This window comes from Mustelus asterias, chromosome 15 (assembly GCF_964213995.1).
Source record: "Mustelus asterias chromosome 15, sMusAst1.hap1.1, whole genome shotgun sequence".
Lineage (NCBI taxonomy): Eukaryota > Metazoa > Chordata > Chondrichthyes > Carcharhiniformes > Triakidae > Mustelus > Mustelus asterias.
The window spans coordinates 72,657,052-72,670,899 of record NC_135815.1 but is presented as its reverse complement, the minus strand read 5'-3'; the positions used below and the strand labels follow the sequence as shown (position 1 = coordinate 72,670,899).

Genomic DNA, 13,848 nt, shown 5'->3' with positions numbered 1-13,848 from the left:
GTGCTGCTTTGTTCTCTAGTTCCTTTCTTATTTATTGCAATGATTGAACGTTCCTTTTTTCACATCCTCTGTTCTTGCATGGAAGTGTCTGGTTTCAGAGACTGGAGTCGCATGCGGCTCCTTGCCTTTTCTATGTGCTGGCAATGATGTCCTTAGCTCATGTGGAGGGAAAATTGCACATGTACATGAGATGGGCTCTCTGTGCTGTGTTAGGGATCCAGGTGTGCTCATGGACAAAGTAATGGCAATTTGGACTTTCTGGATGGTTAAATTATCACATCTCAGTAACTTGAGTTACTGAAAATCAGTTACAAATTACGTACATTTCAGGCTTTTCTAACTATCATGTATATATATATCTTGTCATTTAATAATTTTCAATCACAAATTATTTGATACAAAAGATAAATGCTGATATTCTGTTCACAGGAGCATACATGGCCAATTTCATTTGTAATAATGAAATGTGGATAGTCAACATTTTAATTCAACATCCACACCCTCTGTGGTTGTGAGGCAATATCAGCAAGGTTGGAGATACCTTTACCAAAACATCAGTGCTCACATCCGACTTGGCCAGCCCACTCAGATTAAACGTCAAATTCTCCAGCAAGTGAGTTACGATATTGGCAAGTCAGCAATGAAGGACAGTACCAAAAATGAAAAAACTAGCAATCATGCAATTAACTTTAGCCCAAGTGTTTGCAGTTTACTAACAACAGCTTTAAAGCGTGCATGTGAAGTATAGTTAGTGGCACAAGAATCATAATATTTGAGATGCAGAAGAGTACAATCTGTCCCTATTACCTTTCAAGTATTCCTGCAAACACCTGGGCAACAGCTAAAACTAACCTGCGACGACAGTGAGACAGCAACTGAACCACATTTTCTGTCCTATAATAGTTCTCAGCTGAAGAAAGGTGTCTCCCAATTTACTAGGCACAATTTGTACCTGGACACCAAGTAGACAGGCAAATAAACTTACTGGTGTAGATTCGAAAGCACACACAATGAAATGTCAAGAAAGATTTTAATGGCCAACGTGCCCTGACAATAGACCTTGTATAATCAATATTTGCATTGTGTGTGTTTTTCACCTACAATACAAGCAAAATGAATATCAACCTTGATTTTCCAGCTTTACAATGGCAGAAGCAAGCGTAATGAGAGGTAGCAAATGCACCACCCATGAATTTTTCTTTAACTGAAATCAAAAGATGAAAAATCAGAACCATACATGCACAGCTGTACTCAATACACCTACAGATTAAGTTGCAATAAACCATCACTCCACTGCAACTTGGGCATAATTACTAATTGATATTTCATAAGGGTCATTGGTTATGCATTACAATTTAGGTTCAACAATTGAGAAATATCACTAAAGTGATCCGAGAAACCAAACTGCACTAATCACCAAACTGATGCATCAGATGGGTTGAATTTTTTTAAAAGATGATTTTGTTAAGTGGTACTAAGCATCAGCATAGCAGGATTCCACAACTCAAAAATGTAACTGGCAGAAACAGATTTTCTGCTTCTGTAACCCACAAGCAACAATTGTAACCCAGGATTTTTCCATGGTTGATTATCTTAAAAAAAACAGATGCCCCAAGCACTGATTTTTATTAATCTTGTGATTTTGTGACGGCAAGTCTCAGTGCCAATACCAAGCGAGTCACCCACTGGTAACCATCAATCCAAATCTTTGTAAAGCTGACGCACGTATTAAGTCAGTTAGAAATTGGTTCATAGCAAGACCATCCATTCATCAAATACAAAATAGCAATCACTAAATCTACTGTCTTCTATTCCTTTTTAGTATCTCCTCTGGACAGATGAAATAAAGACTGTTTTATAATGGTAACAGCATCATCCACAAGATATTTTAAACACAAATATTATCTTACCTTAGCAGCTACAATGCTTAGTCCCATTCCATTTTGCTTTTTCAATGTCACAGTAATTATTTCTGGTTCTTTACGATTAGGTTCAGCCTGAAAAAAAAACAGGATATGGAACAAAGCAGCATTTGCATACAATTTACCCTTCCTTGTCAAGTAATACCAGTCGGGGAAATTGTCCACTAGATTAAATTCAACATTTATATCATCTGATCTGAAACTCAACTGCATAAACAAGCAGGGGCAAAAGGGATGACATAAAATTCATTGAATTTCTTAATGGCAAAATTAGATAGTATTAGCTTTGCATTGCATTAACTTTTTCATTTAGGGAACAGTACAGTAAAGCCTCACTTAAAGTTGTGGTTGCATTCCTGAAAATTGCTACTTTAATTGAAACAACTTGAAGTGAAATCATAGGTTCCCATAGGAATCAATGGTTAAAGCCCGAGATGGAGTCCTTCGGATATTTCTCATCTGAAGAAAATGATGTACAAGTTGAAATACTGTACCATATATGCGCAGCACTGTGCATTCCTAGCTTACATAAAATACATCAAATAAAAACACAGTATACTGTATAATAATACACAATACAGGTACCTGTACTGCAGTCCTTTTATTGATCAAGCTCCATTTAGTGGCAGAAATTGATCACAAGAACATAGGAGCAAGAGTAGGCCATTTGGCCCCTTGGGCCTGCTCCACCATGCAAGATGATCATGGTTGACCTTCTACCTCGGTGCCATCTTCCTGCAATATCCCCATATTCGTTAATATCATTGGTATCTAAACAATCTTTCAATCTCTGTTTCGAACATACTCAATGACTAAGCTTCTAAACCCTGTAGGGTAGAGAATTCCAAAGATTACCACCCTCTGACTGAAGCTCCTCTAATCTTGGTCCTAAATGGCCGATCCTCTTGGTCTGAGACCGAGTCCCCTGGTCTAGATCCCCCTTGCCAACCAGAGGGAACATCCTTCTTGATTCAACCCTGTCAAGCCTGGTCAGAATTTTATAGACTTCATTGAAATAACCTCTCATTCTTCTAAACTCTGGCCCATGCTCCTCAATCTCTCCTCAGAGCAATCCTGCCATCCCAGGGATTAGTCTGGTGAATCTATGTTCCTGTTCCTCTATGGCCTGTATATCATTTCTTTAAAGTAAGGCAGCCATTGCTACACACAATGTTCCAGGTATGCTCACAGCAAGGTTCTATACAACAGCAGAAAGACTTCCTTACTCATGTACTCAAATCCCTTGCAATAAAGATTACCATATCCCCATCTGCCATCCTAATTGTTAATTGTACCTGCATGTTAGCTTTCACTGACTAATGAACAAGAACACTTGGGCTCCTTTGGGCATCAACACTTTCCAATTTATTTCATTTAAGAAATACTCTGCATGATTTTTTCCGACCCAAGTGGATAACTTCATATTTATTCACATTATATTCCATCTGCCATTTTCTAGCCCATTCAATTAGTCTCTCCAAATCTCCTTGAAACCTCTTTGCATCTGCCAAATAACTCTCATTCCACCAAGTTTTGTCTCATCAGCAAACTTGGAAACATTTCATTTGATCCCCACATCCAAATTATCATCAATATAGATTGTATATAGCTGGGGCCCAAGCACTGACCCTTCTGGTGACTCACTAATTACAGCCTGCCAACTTGAGAATGATCTATTTATTTTGTTTTCTGTCTGTTAAACAACCCTCAATCCATGCCAGTATATTCACCCACAAGCTCTAATTTTGCTTGCTTACCTCCTGAATTGGATCCTATCGAAAGCCTTCTGAAAATCCAAATATACTAAATCCAGTGATTTGTCCCCATCCACCCTGCTAGTAATATCCTCAAAAAAGTCCAACAGGTTTGTCAAACTTGATTTCCATTCCATAAATCCAAGTTGATGCTATCCAATCTCACCATTATTTTCCAGGTGCCCAGTTCTCACATTCCTTCGAATAGATTTTAGCATTTTCCTTACCACTGATGTCAGGCTAACAGATGTGGAGTTCCTTGTTTTCAAAGTCCCTATGATCTTAAAAATTAGGGTTATATTTGGTCACTGCACTTATCAGGAAAGTGCCAGTACAACCTGCACTGACCAACTTCTGCCACGAGATGGAGCCCAGGACTTCAATGGGAGTTTAGAACCAACAAAAACAGAAGCAGAGGCAGCAGCAGTGTGAGCGGGCAGGAGGGAGGAGGTGAGGTGATGCCCGGGAGCAGGGGTAGGAAACTCAGCTCGGGAGCCAAGAGCGGGGACAGGTGGGAAGGACACTGAGGACAAGAGTGGAAACGCGACGGGAAATGTGGATCAGGCGTGTCACAAAAAAAGATGACTGTGGCAAAAGATGTTGAAGTCAAACTAACAATTTTAAACAGATTTTAACAACTACTTTATTAAGAACATTAAGCTACAAAATGTGAAATGAGGCAACATTAAGCAAGGACTTACTTTAAATTACCCAAAGACAGATTTCGCTCTTTTTATTCAGCACCTCAGCATTTGTCTTGGAATTCCCGAACTTAAATTTAGACTCAAATAGGTGATCATAGCTATACTTTCTATGGTTATTTGCACAATTGGTTCCCTTTTCAGCTTTGTGTTCAAGTTTTGAAACACAAACAGCTGTATTTCTTGCCAACAATGCCCAAATTGTTAAAAAATATTTTGGCCCAAGTATATAATAGTGGTAGAAGGGCTTAGAAAAGTACTGAGTCCCTATATTCCAGCAACACTCTGGGGGCTCTTAGGTACATGAGGAAGCACATATTAGAATTATCAATGAGGCTTTGATTGAATCAGAAACCATAAGAGGAATAATGGATTAGCACAAATTAAGGTTAAACTTAATTAATTGATGAACAAATGAGGGAAAGATGAGTACAATTTGGTCAATAATTCATTGACTAGAAACAGTGAGATCAATAATGACAGAACTCCTGCATTGATGAAAGATAGTCACAAGTTAAACCCGGGAGACTCTGGCTCTAATAGTCAGTGCGAAGGATCAGTTGAGCCGGCAATTGAAAAGCAGGTACACTAGCACACAAAGCATAGGGTTTTTTAAAAAAACGTATAAGCTGTGCAAATATGTGGCTCTGACAATTTATTAAAATTCTGAAGCTTGAACCATAGAAAATTACAGCTCAGAAACAGGCCTTTTGGCCCTTCTTGTCTGTGCCGAACCATTTTATGCCTAGTCCCACTGACCTGCACTTGGACCATATCCCTCCACACCCCTCTCATCCACGATAGCATTGGTTGGATAGCATTTGAAATATCTAGAATATTAAATTGGAACTCTAAATCTGCTTCAAAACTGAGGCCTGCAGGTGGCGGAAACGGAATATTGCCACTAATGATTCAAGGCAAAATTAAACCTGGTCAATTCAGGCCTCTTTAAACGCCTCCCTTAATGTTGTAAGCATTTTATTTTTAGCTTCACTGCTTGTAATCTCTACTGTATTTCATTAATGCCAACCAACTCATCAATATATTAATGTATGCTTTACACACCATACAAATATAATGTAAATACAACATTTGTTTTGATTTTTTTAGAATACAGTCTAATATTACAACAGAGGGAGAGATCCATACACATATACATAGAGAACATTTATTCTATAGAACCAACTTACCAGTTCAGTATCAGGTGGAAAATGACTTTCGTAGTCAGCGCTCTCAAAATAAATTGTCCAAGTGCCAGGTGATCGTGAATGAGCTGCAAGTCTACAAAAGCCTACAGGAAAGAACACATTTAAACAATAGATGGTGGTTGGTAATTATCTGTAAAACTTGGCCAAATGCAATAACTTTGGAGTAGGAAAAATGTTTGGGATAGATAGAAGCTTCCAGTCTAGTGCAAGTCACTTTTTTTCAGAAGACTTTTGAAGCTTTTTAATCTCCAAAGCACAGTACTCTTATTGCATAATTTTGGTAGCAATCTAAGAAATCAGAAGTAACAATTAAATCCATGTAATTATTCAAATGATATAGACGTTCCAGGAAAGCAGACAATGCAAAAAAGATGTTACTGTCACATCATGGAAACAGGAGTAGACTATTCAACCCCTCAAGCTTATTCCACAATTCAATTAGATCACAGATATTTAACATTGTTGGAATTAACCAGCAAACTGCATTACAGATTTAGGCAAATTCCATGGAACATTTCACTTGAATATAAAAGCTTAAAGATCACTGTGAAGAATTGAATCAATGCAACCAAGGAAAAAGCAGACCACCCTCCTCATTTATCGCACTACTCTAAACTGTCATTGTAGATAGAGCATAAATCAACAAAACTTTAGTCTGGTGAGATGAACAATATGGAACAATTAACATAACATGCTAACACTCCTAACTATTCTGGAAAAAGGTTTCAAGTTATATATAGTTAGGGTTCAAAATCATAATTGAAGTTACATACCTACCCATTTTGAACTGTTAAATTACTTCACAATTATTTTGAGTGGAGTGATATGTTACAGAATGGTTACATACACTTTGCTGCATTTAATTTCATCTGCCATTTGTTTGATCATTTCACCTTATCCTCTTCAAGTTCTTATACTATCCTCCTCACTGTTCACAATGATTCCAAGTTTTTACCATGTGCAAATTTTGAAATTGTGCCCTGTACACCAAGGTCTGTCATTAATATACATCAAGAGCAGCAGCTGACTCCTGGAGAGTTCCACTATAGGCCTTCCTTCAGTTTGAAAACCATCCATTAACTCGTACACAGAGCATGAAAGAGATGAGATTAAGCAAACCGATAAAAGAATAAAACCGAGATTCAAGGAGAAAGACAGAAATCAGGAAATTATAGGCCAATTAACCTAACATGTCAAAGGGAAAATGCTAGAATCCATTATTAAAGAGGTAATAGCAGAACTTTAAAAAAATCATAACACAATCAGGCAGAGTCAACATGGTTTTGTGAGGGGGAAATCATCCTCGACTAATTCATGAGGGGAAAACACATTCCCGAAATCAGGGAAGAAGAGTGGAACAATAAGAATGAATTGCGGGGAGACATAGATGAAGTACACACTGACTCCAGTCCCACACTATCCAACTAACAAACAAAAATTCTGATGAAATTTAACCCCATATTTGCCCACGTTAGTGCAGAATCGAGAGGCAAATTGCTGGCACTGCCCACTGCATTTAAAACAATGTCAAATACAAACTATGCTGAGCCACTGTAGCTCTAAATTATATGGATGCGGGAGACATCCCTTCCATAAGACAACATTCCCATCATCTGGATCCAGAAAGGTTGATCCAATATCCCTATCATCTGGATCCAGAAAGGTTGACCCAGCTTCAGGAGAAGGCTAGCCCACATGTACTGCCTGTTGCAGTACCAATAGAGCCTAGCAGCAGTAACTGGAACATCCCAGTTGTGCTCACACAAACCAGATGCTGAACCGAAATCCCTGAAAGAGGCCAAAATTATATTACAGTCCACCAATCTCCTGGCAATCAGCTTGACAACAATGCTTGGGATTGTGCAACTGAATTCACAGCTTACAAAGATGGACCAAAGAGTTAAGCTAGACAATAGCAGCTCAACCCTACAGTCAAAAGAATTTGCAATTGGACTGAAAAATCTAGATTACCCCCACAGGTAACCCAGAGCAGCCTGGCTGTTATTAACAACCCAGTTGCTAACCGAATAGCCTTTCCCTTTAGAATAATCAGGACTTAAACAGGCATTGAGTTCTGTAATCAATAACCTTGATGTTTGCCAATTAAGGTTCATCAATAACCTTGCCATGCCTGACCCCAAATTCTAACCCCCGAATAGCCTTCCCCAATAAAGGCAGATTGTGGAAGGTAACAAGATCACCAAAACATGATCTACATTGAAGGAAAGGACAATGGCATTGCTGATGTCCTATCCTGAGCTGAACTTCAGAAGCACAGCAAGGAATTGACACTACCTCTGCTCGCTGTGCATTTGATTTTTCAGTGAATGAGAGTGTGACTGCATACCTCTTTACTTCGTTTACTTTTGCAGGACCACATAAAAAATGAAATTGAATTCATTGATTTTCTCACTTTTGGCTTCCATATGACATGGAAAAACATCCAGAACTTTATTCTTTTGCCATTTTAAATAAAAACTGAAAAAAAAGCTGCTATATGTCACATGATGATGTGGAGATGCCAGCGTTGGACTGGGGTGAACACAGTAAGAGTTTTAACAACACCAGGTTAAAGTCCAACAGGTTTATTTGGTAGCAAATACCATTAGCTTTCAGAGCGCTGCTCCTTCGTCAGATGGGAGTGGAAATGTGCTCTCAAACAGGGCACAGAGACACAAAATTAAGTTACAGAATACTGATTAGAATGCGAATCCCTACAACCAACCAGATCTTAAAGATACAGACAATGTGGGTGGAGGGAGCATTAAGCACAGGTTAAAGAGATGTGTATTGTCACATGTGTATATGTGATTATGTGTATATGTCACATGATCACAGGATTGGCTCTTCATTTGGGAGCCAACTCTAGGAGTTACAAGAACAAAATAATTATTTTCTCAGTCAGTGGTATGTCACACCTCATTGTACAGACCCATTGTAACCACGCAAACAAAGACACTCACATATCAAAACTCATTAAGCTTGCAGATCTGCTAACAGACTCGCATCACACGTGGGACTATCCAGGCCCACTTCAAGGAAAACCAACAGGACGTCATTTGCATTTGATTAGCTCATCTTGCCAGCAGAGTCAGTGGGTCTGTCAAGACAATGGCTTCCTGATACCAGACTCTCAGTATGGATAGTAACTCAACAACTAACAACTGGGACATTAGCCGTCTTAAATTCAAAGCCAGTTCCAGACACTGGATAAATGTTGTTTTTGGAAGTTATTGTGGAGCAAGAAAGTCAAATGACTCGAGTGACCATTTGGAAATCTCCGTATACTTTTGTAAATTGAGAAATCCTCAGTCTGCTGTTTTGTCAACTAGAAAAGACTCCAGCCACACAACTGAGCAACCAGCCTGTTACGATCTCTCAGCTCCTTTAAACCTGTTCCTGCTGGAAGATTTCCTACCATTGCCTGCTGAACCAACCCAGTCTGTGTACCTATTTCATTTGCGCCAACTACAAAGAGAACCCTACAACTTCAGTCTTCAGCCAGCTGAACACAAAATCCTAAGTGAAAAAATATCTGGTAGTTAAATTATTTGATGACAACTTACTCACCTACCTACCTGTGTGTCAAGAGAATAAAGTCTACAAAGCGGCTTAGATAGGTTAAATGAGTGGGGAAAAATTTGGCAGATGGTGACTATAATGTGGGAAAATGTGAACTTTTCCAGTTTGGCAGGGCAAATAAGAAACTGTACATATTTAAATTGAGAATGACTGCAGAACTTGACTGATTCCTGGGATGGAGGAGTTATCTCATGAGGAAAGTCTGAGCAGGTTGAGAATTGAGAAGAACAAAGGGTGATAATATTGAAACTAAAATCTTGATGAGACTTGACAAGGTGAATGCTGAGGATGTTTCCCTTGGTAGAGGAGTCTAGATCTAGGGGACAACAGATTAAAAATAAGGGGTCTCCATGGGTCTTTAGTTTGTACAATTCTCTTTGCCAGAGACCAGTGAAGGCTGGGTCATTGAATATATTCAATGTGGAGTTAGTTTGATTTTTGATAGGTAAGGGAGTCAAGGGGTGCAGACAGGAAAGTGGAGTGAGGCCACAGTCAGATCAACTATGATCTTATCGAATGGCAGAGTACGCGCAAGTAGCCAAATGGCCTATTCCTGCTCCTAAATCCTTGTGTTCTTTAAAAGGAAGTTAACAGGTAAATGACACTAGCCTCTAAACACAAAACAGATTTAACGTGGTCAAGATTGCACAAGCATCATGCATGAACTATGGTAGATACAAACGGTCAGCAGCCGATGAAAAACTGGTTTGCCATTAAAAGACAATTAGAATTTCTCTAATACATCTTGAAATGCAGGTGTTACGACGGAGACATATTCAACTGTTTCATTTCCTGAATTCAACAAACCCAATCATCACATAACAGTTAGTGCAAGATAAGGTTATCACAACAAACATTCACTTAACGAATAACCTTGGGACTGTACAACTGGTACACTCATGTAATGCAGAACCTGTAACTTTCACTGACTCCTGTGCACTCTTTAGCTGAACTATGCCTACTCAGTTTCTCATTGCAGACTGGATAGCTCAAAGGGCCTGGTAGGTTTTGAGTCATTAAAATGTGGTTACTATTTAGAATACAGATGGTCAGTTGAACATATCATTATTGTTCAGCAAATTAAAAGAAAATTAAATTCATCCAAGAGATACAAGAAATATTGATTTTCCCATACTTTGAAAGCAACAGAAGTCTCATTGTGTGCTTTTATAGGGCACACCGTCCAGTTTTGCAGGAAACAAGGGAAAGCTGAGGAATCGGGTTCAGGACACTGACTTGGTACTATTGAAATCCATTTCTGATTAACAGCTGTGTCAGGCAACAACTGCTTGATCTTAAAGATGGCAGCACTTAGTTGTTCATTCTTCATTGAACTGGAAGTGGAGAAGAAAATCACAGTTTGCTTCTCATGTAAAAATCAATTTAAAGCACTGACTTTTGCCTGAAAACTCATCAGGAGGTCATTTGTATAAATTTGTTTTTGTTTAAATGCAGCACAGTAGCACGGTAGCAGTGGTTAGCACTGCTGCTTCACAGCTCCAGGGACCTGGGTTCGATTCCCGGCTTGGGTCACTGCCTGTGTGGAGTTTGCACATTCTCCTCGTGTCTGCGTGGGTTTCCTCCGGGTGCTCCGGTTTCCTCCCACAGTCCAAAGATGTGCGGGTTAGGTTGATTGACCATGCTAGAAATTGCCCCTGTGTCCTGAGATGCGTAGGTTAGAGGGATTAGTGGGTAAAATATGTAGGGATATGGGGGTAGGGCCTGGGTGGGATTGTGGTCGGTGCAGACTCGATGGACCGAATGGCCTCTTTCTGTACTGTAGGGTTTCTATGAAATACATTGATTCATGAATCCAATTCTCTCTCTCCAGGCTGAGATATATATAGTATATTGGTGTTATTTATCCATCAGTGGGTGATCCCAAGAAAATAGGAGGCGATGTTTATTAAAGTAGATACACTACTTCCAAGATTAATGTGCACACCAGATCATGTTTTGTTTCTTTGGAAGTATTGGGCAAAAGCGTTAAAACACGTGCCCAAATTATAACCCTCAGTTTCATCTCCCTCCCTCAAAATTCATCTGGATATCATTCACCATCTTGAAAACCAAGATATGCTGATACTTTTGGGGATGGCAAAGTAGTTAAAGCATAACCTTAAATTTTCCTGACTCGACAATCTCAGATAGCCCGATACAACATCTACCGCACCTTAATAGAAATTTGATCCACTGCCAAGAAAAAAAAATGCTGAATTCAAGGTAGTAAAGCAAGTGGAGGACACAATACTCCAGAATACCTCCCTCATCTTCTTCATCCAATCATCTTTAATAGTTAACCTTCTAAATTCCAGAGAATGCAAGTCTAGTTTGTGTAATCTCCTCTTGTAATTTAACTTAGATTTCTCAAAGCACTTTCCTCTGCAAACATATTTGTTACACAGACTGAAAAATTAGAGGCGAGTTGTTCAGTGGCTGTGCAACAAGAAAGCGCACAACATGGTAACTGTAGCAGATGCTTAAATAATTTTGTGCAGCCCATATTTGGGAAAAACTTAAACATTTGGCCAAATATAGTACCCGTCTCTTTCAACTACTGCATTGAGTGATGAGGAAGCTAAAGGAAGGAAAGAGCATTTTTAAAAAATGCTTGAACGATCTAACTGCCGTGGATTCAAGTTTGCAATTTGCTTTGAGAAATCCAAGGATTAAATTACAAGGAAAGAATACACCAACTATCTTATATTCCCTGGAATTTATCGGTTATGGAGTGATTGGTATAATGTATTAAGGGGAACTAACAAGGCACTTGGAGAAACTATTTCAGCTGGTTTGGGAATTCAGGACTAGAAGCAGTCTAACAAGTAGAACCAGATTTCTTTCAGTGAATCGAGGAAATACTTCCAGATGCATAGGATGGTAGTAGTTTAGAACGCTTAATTTAGTAACTGATGCTCGATCAAGTGTTAATTGTAAAACCGATTGATTAGATCTTGGTTAACCAAAGGTATTAAGGATTTGGGGGGGGGGGGGGGGAAAACCGAGAGAGAGAGAGAGAGAGAGAAGGGGAGAGAAGGAGGAGGAGGAGGAGGTGGGTATATGCAATTAAGTTACAGATCAGCAGTGATCTCATTAAATAGTGGAATAGGCTTGAGGGGCTAAATGACCTATTCCTGTTCCAATTTTTCACACACCTTGAAAACCAGTTCACTGCACATCTTTCTTTTCTCTTAATTTCCCCTAACCTAAAAGTGTCGACACTGAATGGCTTAAAGTTCTACAGGCACCAGCAGCTCAGATGCCTGATATTGGGTAACTATGGAGAGCAAGCTTCAGATTACTGAACAGATTGTATTGGGAGGGCAGAAAGGCGACCACAAGCACATCTGGTTTTGTCCTTGCGTAATATCAATGTGATACAGAATTTTAACAAGTTCAGTGATCAGGACTGAAAGCCTGACTGGCTTCTCTCCAGTAAACTGTAGTGGTCTGTCACCTGTAAAAAATGATGTGGAGATGCCGGCGTTGGACTGGGGTAAACACAGTAAGAAGTTTAACAACACCAGGTTAAAGTCCAACAGGTTTATTTGGTAGCAAAAGCGCTACCAAATAAACCTGTTGGACTTTAACCTGGTGTTGTTAAACTTCTACCTGTAAAAAAAACAGCCTAATCAACAAAGGACCCAGGGTTGATTCCAGCCTTAGATGACTGCACAGAGTTTGCACGTTCTCCCCATATGTGTGGGTTTCCTCACACAGTTCAAAGATATGCAGATTAACTGGATTGGTCATGCAAAATTTCCCCTTCATGTCTAAGAATGTGTAGGTTAGCAAGATGTGTAGGAAAGATTAGACACGGTAAATGCACAGGGTTACGGGGATGGATGCAGGAGAGAGTGAGATGCACTTTTGGAGAGTCGGTGCAGACTCAAAGGGCCAAATGGCATCCTTTTGCATTGTGTTCTATGGTTCTAACGAATCAAACCACCAATCTCGATAGTTCAATATCATTCCAGAAAGTCTATTTACGAAGTGGATTAACAAATTCAACGGGCAAGCCCTGGCCAAGTTTTTAGAAACCTACATAATACTGGTCTTCAAAATGCAGCATGGTGAAAACAAAATCTGCACATTGGACCAATAATATGTAGCCTCTTCCGACATATTAGAAGTTTGACCATTTTGACATAGAAAATCATCATAAATTGAGTAAAATCATACATACTGAAGTAGATTCTTTTTTGAAATTAGCCAATTCCTTTTCCCTCCCAAGAAACCATTGTTATAATATAGTTTATCCAGTATTTCACCCAAAAATAAACAGTATTCACCAGCAAACTCGCGAAAACATGCATCAAGAGTAAAATTCTCAAAGAGGTGTAGGAGCAGAGAAGGACCTGGGTGTATATGTGCATAGATCAGTGAAGGTGGATGGACAGGTGGAGAGAGCAATTAAAAAATGATATAGTATTCTGAGCGTTATTAATCAGGGCATTGAGTACATAATCAGGCATACAGTACAAGAGCAAGGAAGTTATGCTGAACTTACACAAGACGCTAATTAGATCTCAGCTGGAGTATTGTGTACAGTTCTGGGTGCCACACTATAGGAAGGATGTGAACACATTGGAGAGCGTGCAGAAGAGGTCTACAAGAATGGCTCCAGGGATGAGAAATTTTATAAGGATAGATTGGAGGAGAGATTGGGACTCTCCTCCTT

General features: G+C 39.3%; 1 protein-coding gene across 12 annotated transcripts in view; it reads right to left on the bottom strand.

The window, feature by feature from the left end:
* The window catches only part of afdna (afadin, adherens junction formation factor a), a 220,900-nt gene that overhangs the window by 51,007 nt on the left and 156,045 nt on the right, over positions 1-13,848 (bottom strand). For all 12 annotated transcript variants that reach the window (XR_013499669.1, XM_078230105.1, XM_078230109.1 and 9 more), the window contains 2 exons: positions 5,568-5,668; positions 1,911-1,997 (listed from right to left, as the gene is read on the bottom strand). Coding sequence is in view for 11 of the 12 variants with exons in the window: in XM_078230105.1 (XP_078086231.1) it covers positions 1,911-1,997; positions 5,568-5,668 (188 nt within the window). In the remaining variant the exon portion in view is untranslated. The remainder of the gene's footprint in view (positions 1-1,910; positions 1,998-5,567; positions 5,669-13,848) is intronic.